Source organism: Platalea leucorodia (assembly GCF_965183815.1).
Source record: "Platalea leucorodia genome assembly, chromosome: 4".
Classification (NCBI taxonomy): domain Eukaryota; kingdom Metazoa; phylum Chordata; class Aves; order Pelecaniformes; family Threskiornithidae; genus Platalea; species Platalea leucorodia.
In genome coordinates, this window is record NC_138826.1 from 37,367,238 (window position 1) to 37,386,842 (window position 19,605).

At 47.5% G+C, this 19,605-nt stretch overlaps 1 protein-coding gene across 1 annotated transcript in view; it reads left to right on the forward strand.

The window, feature by feature from the left end:
- HK1 (hexokinase 1) overlaps positions 1 to 17,826 on the forward strand; it is a 39,670-nt gene extending 21,844 nt beyond the window's left edge. Inside the window, exons 7-18 of the mRNA XM_082310898.1 lie at positions 48 to 231; positions 450 to 605; positions 2,622 to 2,855; positions 4,405 to 4,709; positions 5,301 to 5,449; positions 5,550 to 5,669; positions 6,998 to 7,093; positions 8,065 to 8,164; positions 10,585 to 10,768; positions 12,851 to 13,006; positions 13,725 to 13,958; positions 14,690 to 17,826. Coding sequence (XP_082167024.1) covers positions 48 to 231; positions 450 to 605; positions 2,622 to 2,855; positions 4,405 to 4,709; positions 5,301 to 5,449; positions 5,550 to 5,669; positions 6,998 to 7,093; positions 8,065 to 8,164; positions 10,585 to 10,768; positions 12,851 to 13,006; positions 13,725 to 13,958; positions 14,690 to 14,834 — 2,063 coding nt within the window. The 3' untranslated portion in view covers positions 14,835 to 17,826. The remainder of the gene's footprint in view (positions 1 to 47; positions 232 to 449; positions 606 to 2,621; positions 2,856 to 4,404; positions 4,710 to 5,300; positions 5,450 to 5,549; positions 5,670 to 6,997; positions 7,094 to 8,064; positions 8,165 to 10,584; positions 10,769 to 12,850; positions 13,007 to 13,724; positions 13,959 to 14,689) is intronic.
- Positions 17,827 to 19,605: the final 1,779 nt, after the last annotated feature.

Consider the following 19,605-nt stretch of genomic DNA (forward strand, 5'->3'; position numbering starts at 1 on the left):
TTGCCTGGCCTGTTTGGTTAGCACCTTCTGATGTCCTTTCCCTAAAGGCACTGGCACCAACGCCTGTTACATGGAGGAGATGCGGCACATTGACCTGGTGGAAGGGGACGAGGGCAGGATGTGCATTAACACGGAGTGGGGGGCCTTTGGAGATGATGGCTCGCTAGAAGACATCAGGACCGAGTTTGATCGAGAGATCGACCGTGGATCCCTTAATCCTGGGAAGCAGCTGTGAGTGAGGCAGTTATTTGTGAACTTTGCTTCTTTTGTTTTCTGCTCCGTGCGCCCTCTTCCACTTGTGTTATGAATTCAGCAGTTCAAGAAAGGTCGACTTTGCCCGTGGTGAGGCAAACCGCAGGCTGGGCCGGGCGGTGCGGTGGCAGAGCTGGGCTCTGCCTCCCAGTGTTGCCCGTGTATGGGTGGGTGACTGCTGCTGTCCTCTCCTGCAGGTTTGAGAAGATGGTCAGCGGGCTGTACATGGGGGAGCTTGTAAGGCTCATCCTGGTGAAGATGGCCAAGGAGGGGCTGCTCTTTGAGGGGAGAATCACCCCTGAGCTTCTCACCAAAGGGAAGTTTGAGACGAAGCACGTTTCTGCCATAGAAAAGTGAGTACTTATCCCTTTTCACCCCCTGGGTTTCACAGCGACTCTGAATGTTAATTTTCCAGCGTCTCTTTTTGCTTTGTGGGGAGATGTGCTGTGTTGGGGGTGGCTGCCATCCTCCAGCACAGGTGCAGAGCTGGCACGTGGGGACCCCCAGCAGACAGTCTGTGCCCTCCTCCCCAAGATTTCTCCCTTTTTCTGTGCTGGGAGGAACTATGAAAGCCTACCAGTGCATGCAGCTACAGGGTATGCGCTGTGCTACCTCTCACCCCGCTTGCAAAAACTCAGAAGTTGCTACCCTGCAGCTGAACATGGGAGTGAATTGGCTTAGTGCCTCCTAGCAAATACTTGTGTTGCTCCTTGCTGTATCCACGGGATCGCTGGGCAGAAAGAAAACAAGTGTGACAAGGCAGAGCATTCAGTCTCGTAGGCAGTGCCGGGTGCTACGTGGTGACCTCTGAGCTATGTGCCAGTTGGTTTCTTATGGTGTCATCACCCCTTTGGTCAGTACTTACTGGCTCTCCCCCCTGCGTTTTTAAAATTCACATCACTGGGATAGTTTGTACCGTAGTCATTGGGCCAGCCTTTCTTTTTGAAGTGCTGCTGATTTTGGTGCACATGTACAGAGGTACTGTTGATTGCAAGTGCAATGCCAAGGGAACAGCCAGTAACTCCTACAATGCCTGTTGCCCCCTGCCCCGTTTTACTCCTGTCCCTGCAGACCGTTTTATCTGAACAGCTTTCCATTAAATGTGTGTGTTCGTTCGTCTTCACCACAGAGGTCCATGCAATGGACCAATGTAATGTTGAACAACAATGAGAAAAATGCAGTTATGGAGAAATTCGGTTATTAAGAGCAAAATCTGCCCGAAATCCCACCTCGCTCCCTGAAGAGCACTTTGGTTAGAAGTAGGGGGCACATCCCTGTGCAGCTTCAAATTTCTAGCTGATGCTAGCAAGATGCAGGCATCCTTAAAAAGATTTATGGAGTGCAGTTAGTAATGACAAGATATACTCCTTGTGTTTTTGTCTGGGTAATGACTGAGCTGGATGTGGAAAAGTTTTGCCAGAAACTTTGCTCTCAGGCTGGGTGTTAATGTGGGAAAAATGCAGTGCAAGAGGCAGAAATTCAGTGAGGCTGTAAAAGTCTGAAAAAAGACCCATTAGGATGAAATCACTTAGGCAACCTTCGCTCAGGGTTTTGTTTTTCACACTGGGCTTGATTTATTGAGACATATGAGCAAGGAGGCGTGGGATTAGGTGTACGCTCAGGCCTGTGCTGAGTTGTGGGGCTGGTGCTTCCTGCTCCAGAGGAGAGAAGCTATTTGAAGTCTAAAGCACCAGTGTGATGAAAGAGCATTTAATTCCTCCAGGTCTGTAAAAGTGCTTGGAAGTTGCTAACTTTCTTGGGGGTGCACTGAAGGAGCTGTCATGGGGTTGCTGCTCTGCATCAGGTCTGGCACTATTGGACCAACTACAGCCTAAGCTACATGCTGTGCTCCTGGGGGACACCTTGGCTCCGCGGGACGGGGCTGGTCCCAGTCCCATGCTTCGTGCTTTTGAAGTACAGGAAGCTTGCTCGGTACGAGACTTGGTCTGACCATCTGGGACAAGGAAAATGTGGTCTGTTTTGGAGAGGTTATTGTTCGACAGGTTTCCAGTGACATGATGTACCTGTTGCCTTGTGGGAAACGAACTGGAAGGAGGGCAGGCTCTTGGGTATATATGGGAGTAATCCCGCCCATAGGGTGGCTGCTATAGTGCCTAGAATTGCATGGTTTGTAGGTGGCATGTTTGCACCAGGCTTTAATTGAAAGCTGTTTCTATCCATGAATGGATGCATATTTAGAGCATTTTATGTCAAGCCTCATGGAGCTTCCCAGTCCAGATCTCTAAGAAATTTTCTTTCTAACCCCTTTCTCAAACCTCAGGCAGGGACACCCATGGTTGGATGCGCCTCTATCCTGCATTTCATAGCTCCCCCACTAAGGAGTATCCTTTACTGCTCTCTCTTTGTAGGAGCAAAGAAGGTTTGAACAAAGCCAAAGAAATTTTAACCCGCCTGGGGGTGGAGCCATCCCACGAGGACTGCATCGCCGTCCAGCATGTCTGCACCATCGTGTCCTTCCGCTCGGCCAACCTGGTAGCCTCCACGCTGGGTGCCATCCTCAACCAGCTGCGGGATAACAAAGGGGTCGGCCGCCTCCGGACCACCGTGGGGGTCGATGGCTCCCTCTACAAGATGCATCCACAGTGAGTCCCTCCGCTCCTGCCATTAACACTCTTCACCTGCCACGGCCTCTGGTTTGCAAAGGGTCGAGCATATAACCCCAAGATGTCACCCAGGCATGCGGTTTGGGTGTAAGATGAGGCACGGGGGTTTGGTCTGAGATGGGGAGCTTAGTGGAGAGATGTCTCTAACTGAAGAAGCAGAGTGAGATTTTAAAACAACAATAAAACCACAAAGAGAAGAATCGGAATAGGATACTGCAATATCAGTGAAAACTATGGTGGTCTGGGTACGTACCTTAAGGGATCTCAATAGACCCCTTGGAAGGAGAGTTTCTTTGTACAAAATATTACTTTGTGTCCATGGATTGGGCTTTGAGGAGACCTGCATTAATGCTCCTTGATCTCCATTTTCAATTTAAACTCAGTTGTTTTGAAAATGACTGCTGAACTCTATTTTTTCCAGACTTTTCTGTTGAAGATATACCTGGAAAATAGGGGGAAAAGATCGTGCTTACATTTCTGTGGCATTTTAAAAACTGGCTTAGTCTTGTTTTTCCCTATCTTGAAAGTTACATTTTTAATCAAACGGCTGATTAGATTTATATAAAAATGAGAGAGGAAGTTGAGGTCTTTTGCTGTGGGTATACCTGGTCCTGTTAACAGGATTTGGTGTGAGTCTTAGTGTCAAAAATAATCTAAGTGCCCAAGACCCAACGCTGCAGATGTTTGGGAGTGGCTGCTGGCCTGTGTGCGCTAGGAGAGCAGCACCTGTGTAAGAGTTTCCAAGCTCAGAAGAAAGAAATGGAAGAAATAAGCAGTGTGCAGGTATGGTTTATGCACACATGGTAAAAGGTTTTTATTTACTAAATAATAACTGGTGATAACAAGTCAGTTTCCAGTCTCGGCTGTAGGATTTAGCTGTGGGTACTGAAGGGGAGCAGAAGCATAGCACAGAGGACATACCTTGGCATTGGAGCTGGCTGGGAGGGCTGAGTGGTGTTTATGGGGAAGATTTGGAAAGGATAAAAATATGTAACGCTTCCTTTTCAGTTTCCCATTATTTTGTTGAAAAAAAGATTTTCCTTAGTTAAAGAAAACCATAAAATTTTGGCAAACAAAAAAATTTCCAAATAGCATTCTTGGAGTAGCTTTTCCAGATGGGCAAGTCTAGGATGTGTTAAGATAACGTACATGGGCAATTTTTGTTTCTGAACTGTTTCCCCACACCATCTAAAACAGTGAGTTCAGGACAGCTGCCGAACCCAAGAGAAGAGATCGGAGCAGCATTGGAGCCTGGAGGTTTCTCCCATCTAGGGTCAGGTTCAGGGCATGAGACTCTGATGCTCCGTTCTGCTTTTTGCTGGCTTTTCTTAGGTATTCAGGAGAAAAGAGGCTGTAGGGAAGAACTATGTTTCCCCTGGCAGTTTTCCTACTTGGGAGACTGTAGCTAGCTCAGGCATGGTGAGGCTTCTCACTCCCCTTGCAGTGAGTCCGTGTTGGCAGCATAGATTTTTGGGAGCCATGGGGGAGGCAACGCAGACAGCGGGCTTGCAGCCTCTCCTCCCCGCAGGTACGCCCGGCGCTTGCACAAAACCACCCGGCGCTTGGTGCCTGACTCGGAAGTGCGGTTCCTGCTGTCGGAGAGCGGCAGTGGGAAGGGAGCAGCGATGGTGACGGCAGTGGCATACCGGCTGTCGGAACAGCACCGGCTCATTGACGAGACGCTGGCCGAGTTCAAGCTCACCCATGAGCAGCTGCTGCAGGTGAAGAAGAGGATGAGGGCGGAGATGGAAGCGGGGCTGAAGAAGAAGACTCATGAGACTGCCAAAGTGAAAATGCTTCCCACCTTTGTCCGCAGCACGCCAGATGGCACAGGTAGAGGCATGCACTTGCTGGAGCGAGGGCACCAGCTGAGCTGCAGGGTGCCCGAAATGGGCTCCCAGCGATGGGATTTGGATTTGGTGGAGGGTGAGCAGATCTGGTGCAATGAAAGAGGAGCCTCCTGAGCTGTGCAAAGGAGGAAATCCCAGCCCCAGGTAGGGCAACCTGCACTGCTGTTGTGCTTGTTGCTGGCAGACCGGCCCCATGTTGTTGCCCCAGGGTGCAAGCAAGCCAGGGCCCAGGGGAAGAAAACCACAGGGGGGCTCATAACCCAAACCCATCTGTACCTTGTCCACACAACCTGGGCAGTTCTTTGCATTTCAGGGTGGCTGGCCAAATTTCTGCTTTCTCTTGGGTAACAGTTGTGTGGGTCCTCTTTCCCTTGTTGGTTTAAAACAAAACAAAACCAAAAACCACAAAAAAAAGGGCTGGAATAATCAGAGCAGGATCTAAAATCCTCCTTTGATGAAGATTTTCCCAACTGAGAGTTTTCCAAGAGATTTTATATCGAAGTGCTTTCTGGGGAAAGCACTTTTTAAGATTTTGCTTATGTTTCTTTAAATACACACACATATTCTTTTACAGAGAACGGAGACTTTCTGGCACTTGACCTTGGAGGGACAAACTTTAGAGTTTTGCTGGTGAAAATCCGCAGTGGTAAAAGGAGAACAGTTGAGATGCACAACAAGATCTATGCCATTCCTATAGAGGTGATGCAGGGAACAGGAGAAGAGGTGAGCATTTGTGTTTCTCTTTTGCAGCACTGCTACTTTTTAAGTACCTTAAGAGCGTGTAACATGTACAACTTCAAATACATGACTTTTCTCTTTAAAGCTGTTTGATCACATCGTTACCTGCATTTCTGACTTCCTGGATTATATGGGGATAAAAGGCGCACGTCTTCCTCTTGGCTTCACATTTTCCTTCCCTTGCAAGCAGACCAGTCTGGATGCTGTAAGTTCCTTAGTATCTTTTGAACCTGCTTTTGTGCTTTTGCTAGGCCTGATTTCTCTGCCTTCGTATCATCTATGTGACACTTACAGGGAGGTTGTACAAGGGGAGGGTTCATGCTCTGACCCTGACCGGTACAGCTGCTCCTATAAATAATCCCTTTAAAGGTAGTAATGCAAATGCTGCTCAACCCATGGCTGTGACAGATAAGAGCATTTAAATTTTCCATGGTGGTGATATCCCTTTTTTAAGGTATCATGTTTTTTCCAATTGTATAAAACTGCTGGACTGTGCTACTTCCCAGGTTTTGCAAGCAGTAAGCAAAAGTCCATCCCTGCTGCCAGCTCCTGTTCCCCAGCTGATCTGGTCTCCCCGGATGGAGCGGATGGACCAGGGCGGGCTCGGCTATGTCACCCTGTGGGTGACACTGTAGCCTGCAGCATGTCCCTGTCAAGTGTACCCTTTTTCTCTTTGCTTTAACTTCTTTTTCTTGTTTAACTTCTTCTTCTTGTTTAACTTCTTCACTGCCACATACTCCCACCAGCTCCACCTGTGCAGCTGTTAATAGTTTCCTGTCTCCTTAGCACTTTTTTTGAAGACAGACATATTTTCTGTCACACTTTTTTTTTTTTTTTTTGAGGTTGTTGTTTCTGTCACACTTTCTTTGGGTTTTTTTTGACTTTGTTGCATTGCTCTGGAAATACAGAGACCAAGCATGATCAGTAGTTTTAGATGCAAATTCCACATATATAAAGAGATATTCCTTTTCATAGACACTCTTCTGTATAACCTCACACTAAAGCATTTGAAATGTCAAGTGTACGGAGTAACATTTGAGTCTTAGCGAAAATCAGATGAATATTCATATAAAAGGAAGGAGGAAAGAGGCAGTGATATTAGGAGCAGCATTCAAATGTCCAGCTCTAAAATGCTGTCATCTTGCTGATGATAGGAGGCTTGGTCAAGCCAGGGAGACTTTGGAGTGTGACAGAGAGAAGACAGGTTGATCAGCAAAATGTAGCACCCATGTTGGTGAATACTGGAGAACCTCCTCCTTGAGCTGAGGGCTTCTATGAGTCCATGTACTGACTGGCCATAAATATTCTTGGTGATTTGCTGGGACGGTGGGGTCGGAGCTGCGGTGTGCGATACCCTGTGGTCTCCTGTGTGAAGCATTGTGATTTTGTGCTTTTATGGGCTGGGGAGGTGAGCAAATGCAGGGAAGTTATCAGATAGAAATGCTCAGTGATCATCTCTTAGAGGATTATAGGATTTTGGGGGCAATCTGTAGTGCACCGAGAAACTTGATAACCTATTTTCTTTCTGTTTAGGGTATCCTTCTCAATTGGACAAAAGGCTTCAAAGCTACAGACTGCGAGGGAGAAGATGTGGTATATTTGCTTAGAGAAGGAATTAAAAGGAGAGAGGTGATTTTTTTTTCTTTTGGTTTTGTTTCCTTTTTCTCCTCCTACTTCTTCCTTCCCCTCCAGACTTGACAGACCTCATGGGTCAGGCTGGTTCCCTCTCACAGGGTTTGTGTGCCTTGAGGAAACGGGCTGTGCCTCCTGTCCTGCACAGAAGGTGTTTGCCTTGCAGCAGGTCCGGATACAGCAGCCCCCGACGCCGTGTGGCTGTGCTGGCTCTGATGCTGGCATGTAGCCTGACCGCCACGTAGGATGGTCTAGAGGGTGTGCAGTGGAAATAGGAGAGTTCAGCCACCAAACCGAAATTGCTACTCAAAGTGAGCCACACTGGGGATTTTGTTTCATTGCTTGTTTTTTTTCCCCAGACACTTCTAACTTGCTAAACTTGGCAGAGCTTCCAAGGCTTTCTTCAAACCCCGTGGCAATTTTCACTGCATCCGAGTGTGGAGAAGACAGGAGTTTTCAATGTAGTGATTGCAGGAATCTACCTCAGTGCACCCTAAATGACCCCTCCCAACCCTTGTTCTTGAAAAAGCGTCAAGCAGCTTAGCTGAATCTTTCTAGGAAGGGAAGAAAAATAGCCTGAGGAGAGCATTAATTTTAGCAGTGTTTTGTCAGCAAGTAAAAAGAGGATCTTAAAAACCTTTGCTACTGGATTTGCTACTGCACTGCTGTAATACCGAATGGCGATAGCCCTCTATCATGTGTCTATATACAAGATCTGTACTTAAATATATCTAAGCCAAAGAGAACAGCCAGGAATATACTTTCTTCTGAAGACATAGTCTATTGTAGGTAGAGCACGCGAGGAGCCTTAGCTACCTGCTAGTAGATTAAGTGCCTATTTCTGCATGTGTAAAATCAGGCTGGTACTTTGACAGAGTTCCCAATGCTGTACTCCTTTCGTGTCCCCTTTGGTGTGAGGGGTTGCCCTAAACCCAGAGTTCTCACTGTTTTATTTCTCTCTTCCAAAGGAGTTTGACTTGGATGTGGTGGCCGTGGTGAACGATACAGTGGGCACAATGATGACTTGTGCCTATGAAGACCCAAACTGTGAAATCGGACTCATTGTGGGTATGTATTAGAGCTGCTTTTTATTTGGCACTTTTTTATTAAACAGCACATCAGCACATCTATCTGTATTCTCATGGAGATGTCCCTGTGGTTAACTGTGGTTATTTAAGTTATATATAACATTCAGTAGTTAACTGAAAATATAGCTAGGGTATCCAGGAGTGAAAGATTTTGAGAGTAACAGCTATCCCTTCAGAAGCAAGCTGCTTGAAGGAATTAAGAGCAAAATTCAACAACCAGCTTAGTTCTCCACATGATCAGTTGAGATAAGCACAGACTGTAATGCTGAACAAGTCCTGCCTGTTTTAACTGGGAAGGCACTGTGCTGCTTGGGAAGCGAGCAAACATGGGCTCAGGTAGCCTCACCAGCTCCTGGAGCATCTGTTAGTTTAGCCCATAAGAGTTTCCCTGCCGGGGTGTTCAGGTAGCCCACAGCTTCCCTTGAGCATGTGGTCTCTCAGAATAAACTTGTAAAGCACAGCCACAATTCCCGAATGGCATGTGATGGAAAGCTCTGACAGACAAAGTGCAGCGACTGACAGCTCCCTTCCCAGCAGTGAGACAGCTGAAATAATTCTACAGGCAACTGCCGATGCCTTTGCAAATGCCTGTGGCGCAAAGCACTGTGAATTCCCAAAGCTCTCCAGAGAAATGAATTTTCAGTGGGAGAGAAGGGGACGAGGCACCTGCAAGCTTTAAGAATGCTTTCAGTTGTGAGCTGGCTTGTAGGAAAATAAAACACCACCGATTTCTCCTCCAGACAGTTGGAAAATGTCCAGGATGAGTCAGCACAGTGCAGTGTGGGTAGGAAGCCGTGTCTACGCAGCTCTGTCGGTGATGTGTTTCCAGGGACAGAGCTCCCTGCAGGAAGGACAGCGTGTCCTTGGGGTGCTGAAAGCGTCCGCTGAGGACCGTCTGCTGCAGCCCTGCCAGATAAGCTCTCCAGCCAGCGTGTTGGTGTGCAGAGCAGGGGGTCAGAGGTGGCCTGGGTACATCTGGGATAATGAGAGTGAAAGCCCCGGGGCTCTGACAGCTCCTTCTTCCCTGCCTGAATTGCCTTGGCCAGACTGAGGGCGCTTGCTGAGGAGCCCACATGAGCCAGCAGTCGCCCTGCTCTCCCCAGCGCAGGGAGGTGAGTGACCTTCCCTGCTGTTGCTTGGCAGGGAAAAATATTCTTGCAAGGGCGAGTTCACGTCATGCTGGTGCCCTGTCTCTGCCCAGTGCCACCTCTCCTGCCCAGGAGACCTGATGCTTTGAGTCTCCACTGCTGAATGCTTTGGAAACTGCCACTGATGGGACCAGGTCTCTGCTTTTCATCTGCTGGCAACAGGAGATTATCTAAAAGCCTGTCAGTCTAACAGCCTGTATTTTATAGGTATCCACATATCCAGGCAGCCCCTACTTAGCTCATTCGGGATGATGAGACCTGGCGCTGGGAGGTTGGCCAGTGCTGATGGTCCACAACTGGATTTGGTCTGGTTTGGTCCTGCAAACCTGGGTCTCTGTGCAAGCCCAGACTTCCCCGCCCTGTGCTGTGGCTCAGCTCTCCTGCAGCAGGGGAGTACTGTGGGAGGATCTATTTTTGCTCAGACTTTATTGATATAGTACCCTAAAAAAATCGCAAAGGAAAACAGACTTGCTGATGTAATTGGTACAGAATCTGTGATGCAGGGTTAAATGAGAGTTCAGCAGGCAGCTTCAAGAAAACTTTTGCCTCAGGTAGCAGCAAAAGCTGCCTCTCTTTGCTAATAAAGCTTTGCTCCCTAAGGGCTCTGTGTACGTGGAGCAGTTTGTAATTGCCACGCTCCTTAGGATCCTCTTTAAGCAGAATCAGATATGGCATCATTTCAACATGGCAGTAACCTTCCTGCTGGAGAAACTATGGAAGCAATTTGAATTAGAAAAAAACCAAGCAAGAACTAAAAAATACCCTGCAATTAGCTGGTAAAAACCCTGGGGTTTTCTTTTCCTGATGCCTCAGAACTTGCTGAGGTTTTCAGTTCGGCAAATTTTCCCCTGTATTTTGTGGGTCTGTGGTCTTTGTGGAAGGTGGTTCCTAGCTTCAAAATCCAGCTGGCTGCTCACTGTGGTTTTGGGTTCAGAAGCACGCGAGGGTTGGTGTGCCAAAAGTGCCGTGCTGCTGCTCCTCCCTGTAGCATGGGACCCTCAGCCCAGCTGGCCTGGGTGAGCCTCTTCTCTGAGCCGCCCCGAGTGGTGCACCACAGCACTAATATTCTCCTTCAATTCAGGATTATTGAAGAGTGGGGGTTTTTTTCCTGACATTTCAAATGATGATTTGACTTCATCATTTAGAAAAAGCACATTCAAGATCCCCCTGAGGGTTTTGTCAGGGCTGTCATGCTTGTTCTAGTGTTGTTTTGTTCCAAACAAAGAGTAATTTCAGTATTTTCTTCTTTCAGGAACTGGCAGCAATGCCTGTTACATGGAAGAGATGAGAAACATAGAGATGGTGGATGGTGAGCAAGGACGGATGTGCGTGAACACGGAGTGGGGAGCGTTCGGGGATAATGGATGCCTGGACGACATCAGGACAATATATGACAAAGCGGTTGATGACTATTCACTAAATGCTGGAAAGCAAAGGTACTGCGGAATAAATGGTGTGCTAAGTATAAGCCAGGCTGCCTTAAATGCTTTTAAGAGAGAATTGGATTTCTCCCAGTTGGAGAAGGGAGAGGTTGAGTCAAAAATGATTGCAGCCCTGCTATCCTGTTGGGATCTCCCTCTTCTGTGCTTTTCCTGGTCGCTGCTTTTTTGCAGCTTATTTGCTGCCATGGGACTGCAGCAGGGTTTTTGGCGAGAACTTGAAATTACTAAGAGACCCTTTTTCTCATCCCATGTTGTACTGAGGGGCTGAAGATGGCTTCTCATTCTTTTGCTCTTGGTCTCAGTTTAATCTCTTTTAGCTGAACTCTCTTTGTAGAGGGCTCTGCCTCTAGAAGTCCTCAGCCTAGACCAGCCAGCATGGTTGGAGCTTGGAGCTGCTCACTGTAAAGCAGTCAGGAGCTTGCTAGCAGTTGCAGCCAGCTCTTATTTCAGGCAATTTTCTGGATGAAATATGTCATGTTAGAGGACCTGCCTTTCTTGGCCCTGGAGGTTGGATCCCATTGTGGGGGTCCAGCTCTTGTTTGGGCAAGTGCCCCATTCAAGAAAGGGCTGACAAGGAGGTGTACCCAGCACCAGTAAAACTGGGCTGAGACTGCTGCATGGCCAGACTAAATTTTTTCATAATTTTTCTGCAGCAATGCTTTGATGCCAGGAGCTTTTAAAAAGATTTTGTGACTAGAGTAAATCTGCCTGAAAACCTGGGGGATGCAGACAAGTTCCCTTGGGAAGCTCTTTAGAAGTTAGGGCTCAAGCAGACCCAGAGAGGCAGATGCTGAGCGAGCCTGATGCAGCGGCAGAGTTGGCATGGAATAGGCAGCCAAAGGCAGTAGCTGAGACTGCCAGGGGGAATAATTTATTCCAGAGAGAGTTAGGCACTCAAGAGGGTGGACGCTTGCTGGGTGCAAGCCTGAGAGAGCTCATAGTATTAAATGGACTGCATGGCCTGCTGCCAGCAGGATGGTGCGCTGGGCTCCGCTCAATCCAGGGCAGAAACCCTGCTTTAGAGCTTCAGGAGGTGAAATAAAGGATGCATCACTGAATGCACTTTTCAATAAATGGAAAAGTGTTCAGTTCTCGTTGGTAAGAGCACAGCTCACAGACCCCAAAATGCTCCATTCAGACCAGAATGATGCTGGGGAGGAAGGAGTGCAAAGCAGACTCCGGCCCTTCTCAGCACAGGGCTGCCCTGTACCGGTGCTGAGCATTGCTCGTGGACTGCTCCTTGTTGTGTGGCGGGAAGAGTTCTGCAGGTGGGAGATATTCCCTCTCTCTAGCCTGGGGGCAGGCCTGCAAGTGGGAAACTTGGGTCCTGTGTGCAAAGTGGGGGGCAAGAGGTGTTCAAGACAGCTTGGTTCCTCCCTGTGGTTTTTGGGCAACTGGTTCCCTACTGGAAACCAGGTGCTTGAATTAACTGAGAAGCATAAACCAACCCTGGACCCCCAGCTTGCTAGTTTACAGGTCAGTGATCCTGTGAACATGCCGGACATACCTTTTCACATCTTTTATCTTTCACAGGGTTTTGCAGCACAGGACTCCCTTAAAAATGCTGCACTCACAGTGACTGTACCTTGTGGTTTTCCTGTAATTTTGCTGCACGGAGCCACTGAGCTTTTTCTGTTGGAAGGTCTCAGCCGTGCTTCAAGAGGGCTCCCAAATGTTGTGCAGTGGAGACAAACTTTCCCTGGGGTCCGCTCAGGGCTGTCACTGAGGGATGCACGGTCAAATTTGGCTTTCATCTGGGCACCATTCTGCTTTCTGGAGACAGGTTTTAATTTCTTTTCCATCTGGGAGAAATAGCAGCCATCATTAACAACAGCCTGGCTGGGGGATCATGGTAGTGAGGAATAGATGAAGTGTTTGTAGATGGGCTCACAAGGCTTCCCACTGAGTCTTCATGCCCAGTTTTTCTAGTAAACGGCCATTCTGTGTAAATCGAGTTGCGTATTTCATGTCCCCAGTGTGCGCGGGCAGGACACGGGTCTGATAACGCAGCTGCAATGCTGCCTTTGCAAATGTGAGCAGCGTCCCTCTGAGCTGTGCCGCTGTCTTTCATTGCAGGTATGAGAAAATGATCAGTGGGATGTACCTGGGGGAAATAGTCCGCAATATTTTGATCGACTTCACCAAGCGGGGGTTCCTGTTCAGAGGCCAGATTTCAGAGACACTGAAGACCAGACATATCTTTGAAACCAAGTTCCTTTCTCAGATTGAGAGGTAAGAGCACTGCATGGGAGGCTGTTTAGGGTGAAATAGTGTGGTAACGCTCATCTGGTGACACTGCTGGAGGGGAGGGACAGCTGGAGAGCATTGCTTGGTTCTCGAGAGATAATAACTGGTTTCAGTAAGAGCCTGTGCATGTGCAGAAGGACTCTTTACAACATCATCTGAATTTCTAGCAGTGCTCACTGCTAAATCATGGGAAGGGCTGTCAAGGATTCCCTTACTGTATCATTTTATTTGCTTGCTTGGAAATCAAGACATTTGCCTGTGCCCCTTATGTGTGTCTAGCTATAATTGTTGAACTGAAGGAACACTAGCTGAATGAGCACTTCTTTACTGGATATTTTTGTGTCTTTATTGCTCGGACTCTGTATTGTAAAGTAATCTCAAAGCCTGTTGAGTCTTTATGGGGGGAAAAACCCCAAGTTGGTCATTAAAAATAATTTCCTGAAATGCACTTTGGTAAGAAAAGAGAAGGGGAGGCAAGGCAGAGCTGGACTCGGAGCCTCCCTTGCTGCCTGTGCCCCTCTCCTGCACTGCAGCATGGTGCTGGGGTGAATGAATTTGCATTCCCCGAGGTCTTTTGCGCTGGCAGGAAAGGCCGCTGCCTGGTGTGGGTGCATGGATGCAGCCATCAATGCAGTGGGGTTTGTGGCAGTGGCTTGACTGAGGGAAACCTTTAATTTAAGACTGTGCTCTTCTGCTTCTGCAGTGACAGGTTAGCCTTGCTGCAGGTGCGAGCCATCCTCCAGCAGCTGGGGCTCAACAGCACCTGCGACGACAGTATCATTGTCAAGACCGTGTGCGGAGCGGTGTCGAGGCGAGCAGCTCAGTTGTGCGGCGCTGGAATGGCTGCGGTTGTAGATAAAATCAGGGAGAACAGAGGATTAGAGCACCTGGAGATAACGGTTGGTGTGGATGGGACTCTGTACAAACTACACCCACAGTGAGTATTCACCTTCTTAGCATTTGTTTGCCTGCGATCTGTAGTGCATTGCTTGTACATCGTTTCTCTTGACATATCAAACTGGTCTCTCTTACTTGCTAGGATAAGAGCCAGGAAAAAGAATCTTAATCAGGGGTGGTCAGGGCTTTCTAAAGGGCAACGAGAGGATCAAGAAGGACTTGTGAAGGATTCTTGGGGCGGTGGCAAACTGAAGGGATGCAGCTTGCTGGACAAGTTGGAAGCCACACAGCAAGGGAAGGATCTCTTGGCTATCCAAAGGCAATGGCAGAGCAGTGCTAAAATGCCTGGTGCCTCTTTGGAGGATATTTCTGTTCAGTGTGCAGAGGAGATGGGCTGCTGCGGAGCAATGGCAGGCAAGGGCAGGAGTCTAAAAGAGCTGGCAGCAGGAGGAGGAGAGGACTCGTGCCCATCTCTGGTGTGCATGGCGGGAGATGGGTGGGAAGGAGACGACTGTACATGGTCTCTTCTCTCGCCGTTGCTGTGGTACTAGCAATCCAGGTTAACCCCACGCAGACAGAGAGGCAGGGGTGGGATGGAAGTGCTTTTTTCCTTTAACTCTCACTGCTCCCAATCTTCAAATCCACCCTAGTTTCCAGCATTTTAGTTCTTTCCCAGGTGAAAGGGGGAGCACTGCAAAGGCCTGTGGCAGCGCTATGCTCTGTAGATGCTGCGGGACCTCCCTCACCCACTGCCATTTTTTCCTTTTGCAGCTTTTCGAGGATCATGCACCAAACAGTCAAAGACCTGGCACCCAACTGCGACGTGACCTTCCTGCTGTCAGAGGACGGCAGCGGGAAAGGGGCAGCGCTCATCACAGCGGTGGGATGCAGGCTTCGCGATGCCGAGCAGAACTGAACTCCACAATCCCGGCCCCGATTCTGTCTTGTGAGCACTTTCTCATAAAGCAGCGACTGCATAGTCAGAACTGGTAAAAACCCAGAACTCACTGCTTTATCGGGGAAAAAAAATACAACTAATGACATAAAAAAATAGGATACGAGATAGAATGTGTGCTGTTAATAATATCTCCTGTTTCTGGACCCCAATCTGCATGTTTCTTATTCACCTTGTTGGTACCTTCCCCATCTGTAGGTCATGGAAGAATCAGTCTATAATTTCTGCAGCTGTCAAAAATCAGTTGTTGTCTGAGACGAAATTGCCCCCAAGTGATGTGCATTGAGAGCTACTGTTGCATCGTACCAAATGTGTTCTTTGCAGCATCCCTGTTAAGCGCACCGCCAGCACACTGACCACCAGACCTGGGTGTTGATGCTTTTAGTGAAGGGCAAGCAACAGTTCCCTCCTGCGTATCTACCTGCTGTTGTTTCGTATAAAGCGATTGTGAAAACATTATGGTGTGTCAGCACTGTGCACGCACGTAACTCTGTAGTGGGACTTGACGATGCGACTTACTTGCTTCCTTGATGCCTGTTTTGTCATGGTAAAAGTAAACGCCCTTGTCCCACAGATCTGGTTCCACTGGTATTTCCCATTGCTTCTGTGAATAGTGTTGTGTTACTGGGCGAAATCTGTCACATTTCGGCAAGAAATCCCTAAAGAGTAAAGCAAAGTGGTTGGTGATTGGGGTAATCCAAATCTCCAAACCTGGGAAATCGGTAGATTTATGGTCCCTACGCAGGCTGTGCTGTATTCTTCTGTTTAAGAGTTCTTATTAAAAATATTTTCTATCTCTTCTTGTTAGTCTAGATCAGGGCACTGCAGCTGCCCTTCTACCGAATCCACAGCTAGGCAGTGTCACTCGGATGCGTATACCTCCGTCTCTTGCCTTAAATAGGTATTTGCTTCCACACAAAGCTTTAATCTTTAATACTGTTAAGCAGCCACTCAAAACACAAACACTCAGCTGAAGTTAGTGATCAGAAAGGAATATGAGGGTTTGCTTTTGATCTTGCTTTTGAGGACCTGGGTGCATAAACAAAACAAACCACAAAGCCAAAATCGGACCCAGCTTATTCCAAGGACTAAAGCAACAGCAAAGATCATGTACACTTGGTGTATCCTGTCCTCTGTCGAGTCAATGCCATTATTATATTTGCATACCAGTTGCATTACTTAAATTGAGACGCAGTTAGGAAGGCGAACATTGAATAATATTTGCAAGTCACGCCACTTTCTGCAAAGAGGGAGACCACACAGTTAGTCCTTAATTCCCACTCTTCTACCAAAAATGCATTTGAGATGTCTGCATGGTTTTCCCTGCTGCCTTTTCCTGCAGAAAGTAGATGGACATCTGCAGGCTACTCCTCTTTGTCCTCGTTCCACTCCCCAAAGATTTGGATTGCCCTACCTATCGATAACATTTCAATATGCATTATGGTGCACTGTGAGTGAATGTTGTAAAGTAACATGTGAGTCACAAACAGTCATTGCAGCTTTAAGTGTGTGTCTACCTGAAAAATTGCATGCCTAACTGGTTTTGCAAAGGTAGAGAGTCTTTTTACTTTGCACACTAGTAACTCCGATACTAGTGTTACGTGATACTTGTGAAAATATTAAACTTTTTTGATGTGCGTTAACTGGTGTTTAGTGGTTCTTTCTGGAAGAGGTGCTGTTGGCTGGTGGCTTAGTGCTTTGGGAAGAGCTATTGTGTAGGGAGAGCTGCAACCTAATCCCAGTGGTGCCTGCGTTTTGTGTGTGTGTTTTTATTCCCGGACATTCGGGGTCAGATTCAAACAGGGTGGATTTCACCCAGGTCCCCATGCCTCATGTTTCCTACTGTAGTTCAGCAGAGCCACGGAGCTGACAACACCCAAATCTTAGGGCGCGCGTAGTTTGTCCGGGTGCATCTCATGCCCTGTCTCATGCAGGGGGATCTGCAGTGCAGGAGAACCTCAGCCCACTGCATCAAAGCCAGTGTGATTATATTAGGCTTTGCCAGATACACAGTGATGGATACGTTACAGTTGCTGTGTCCTCACAGAAGTCTGATGCACGTCAGGGCCCGTAACCTCCCTGTGTGCATAGGGTTAACGTTTGCAGAATCACAGTGTCAGGTGCTCATACACCGCTGGTTTGCACGTCCTGTGTTGGAGTTGTATACGAAAGCCCCTTTTGCGTACCCTAAAGTTGTGCTTCTCCAATAGCCCATCTTAGGTTACAGCTTGAATAGACTCTGACACGCTTAATGTGCAGCTATGACCCCAAACAGGAGACAGAAGAAAGTGAGAAAGGTTTTGGGCACAGGGGACACATTGCATTTTAATTGCGTGAAGATTTGTAAATCTCGTGCCTGCTGTCGGCAGTGCTGTAGGGGTGGTGTGAGCCGTGCCTGGGGACCTGGGTTCGGAGCTCTTCAGCATCTGAGGGCTAGGCTCAGTGCAGGACAGAGGATGAATGAGAAGTGGAAGTTAAACTTGGTCTCAGGGTGACTGTGAATTTTGGAGATGCTGGCATAGGTCGTTTTGTTTATTGGATCCAGCTCATAACAAATAGGGAGTGAGTTTGTGTTTCTAACAGCGCAACTTTTCCTACTGTGGACCATAGGTGATGTACTGGATAAGACGCGGCAGTTCTTTTCCAAAGGGAGAGCTGGTGGGATTTCCGTTTCCAGACTACTTCTTACCCCTAGGAAACCATTCCAAGTGAATCGCAAGCTGTAACTGTCCGAAGAAATGTCTCCGATGTTATCCAAGCAATGACTGAGATGTCTTACTTAAAGCGTCTAGGCTTGGTGAATAAAATCACAGTCCTCTTAATTGTTAAGCTGTAATTACTGCAATATGAACACAAAAATCTTATATTTCCTGGGGAAAAGACCATTTGCATACCACTGTTGTAATGTTATCCGCTTCTTACTCCTCTGGGGGTTCTCTCAGAAGCCTTTTGAATGGGTTTTAAAACAAGCAGACTTTGTTTTGTTTTGTTTTCTTAAGAAAATAGCAGAAGGCAAAATAAAGTGTTTCTGAACTTCTGAACCCCGTTCTGTGCTTTTTGTTCGTTCCTTTGCCATAAAAATGAGAATCTTCAAATGTTTTTCTTTACTGACTGCAGGGACTCCACTGCTGCTTAGAGCATGACTAACTGTGCAGAGGAGGGATTTATTGCTGACCTGGAGGTGTTCTACTGCTGTGTGGTATTTAATCATGTCTATATTTATATGAAGAATTGCACGTATTTACTATGGAGCATGGTGTTCCTGTTACCTCATATATCACAGGAAATAATGTAGTCTGCCTTGGCGTGCCTTTTCTTCCAGTGTCTAACGAGGGCTCAGAGCGTCTCTGCTTTCTTAACTGTTGCTGTTTCTAGTGGAGAAACATCTCAGGATCTGCAGTATGAGTCCTTCAGGGCACGGGGAGTTTCGCTAGCAACCTGAAGAAATCATCCTCTGCTTTCTGCACCCGAACAAGAGAGAGAGAGAGATATGCTGTGAGCTGTCAGAAAACATCGGTGCCTGTCAGGGACTGCACAGGGGAGACAGTGCCAGCACGTGTGACACTTGGGCGTCTGGAATAGGCTCTGGCTGGCTCTTAAGGTGTGACGGAAGATGGGATGCTCAAGATAGGCCTGTTTGGTCTAAAAAGATCCATGTTAGAAAGATGCAGGGTTTAAAGGCCTTACAATCACATCAGCTGGGCATGGGAGAGGTACAGCTTGTGTATATGAAATAGCGAACTCTGTGTGTAGGTGTCCTTCAGTTCCTCGGAGCGAGGGTCTTTGCAGCCTCTAGTCTGATCCCAGAGATGTGTGCCTTGCAGAGTGTCCCTCCCAAATTGTTTTGAATCCCTTCAGAAGAAAGACTTGGTGGTGGCTGTCTGTAAATGCCTCTTACTGCTCTCCCTCTGCCCTGCACGCACCCCAGCTGCGTGGTCTTGGGAAGAGCAAGCTGGCTAGTTAAGGGGGCTGGACAGATAAACAGATAATATCTAGACTAGAAACTACCTGCTGGAATGATTTAAAATAACAAACTTTTTAAGAAGGGTATACAGCCCTGTGCTCTGTTGTCCCATTAGCAAGACAAGTTTGTTGGGCCTCTGTGTAACATAACTATTCCCCACAGCAGCCAGGGAGGTGAAAAAAATTAAGTGGAGAAGGAAGATGTATCTGCTGGTTCCTGTATTGAAACAGGCTTGGGAAAATCATATCCCTGAGTACTGTTTCAGTTCAAGCCATGAATCTTTTCTCTGAATTTACTGCAGAGGTCAAGCCTGGCAACACTTTGTAGTTTTGCTTTCACAGAGCAAAGAGGAGTATTTCAAATAACTGGATCTTGTCGACATTGTAGGAGCTTTTTGTACACTAAGGTATGGCTCTGTGATATTATATACAAACCTGTCATGAAAGGTGAAGGTGATTGTGAGGTGCTACTTCTCACACCAGTATTACATACTGTATTACTTGATACATAATGTTTATATTTCAGCTTCTGCTGTTTTGCGTGCCTGCACATAATGACTTAGGCTTTGAAGATGACGTATTTCAGCCTTTATTTTTGTACCTGAGAAGAGAAGAACAGTGATGATAAAAATGGGGTAAGTCTGGAAAGGGAAGATGAAGGGACTATCTGGGAAAAGACAGCAATGGGTCGGACTGCAGTTAGGAGGTGGATTCAGATTGGATCTATGAGCCCTGACCAAGCCGGTGAGCATCCCACACCTGGCTCCCA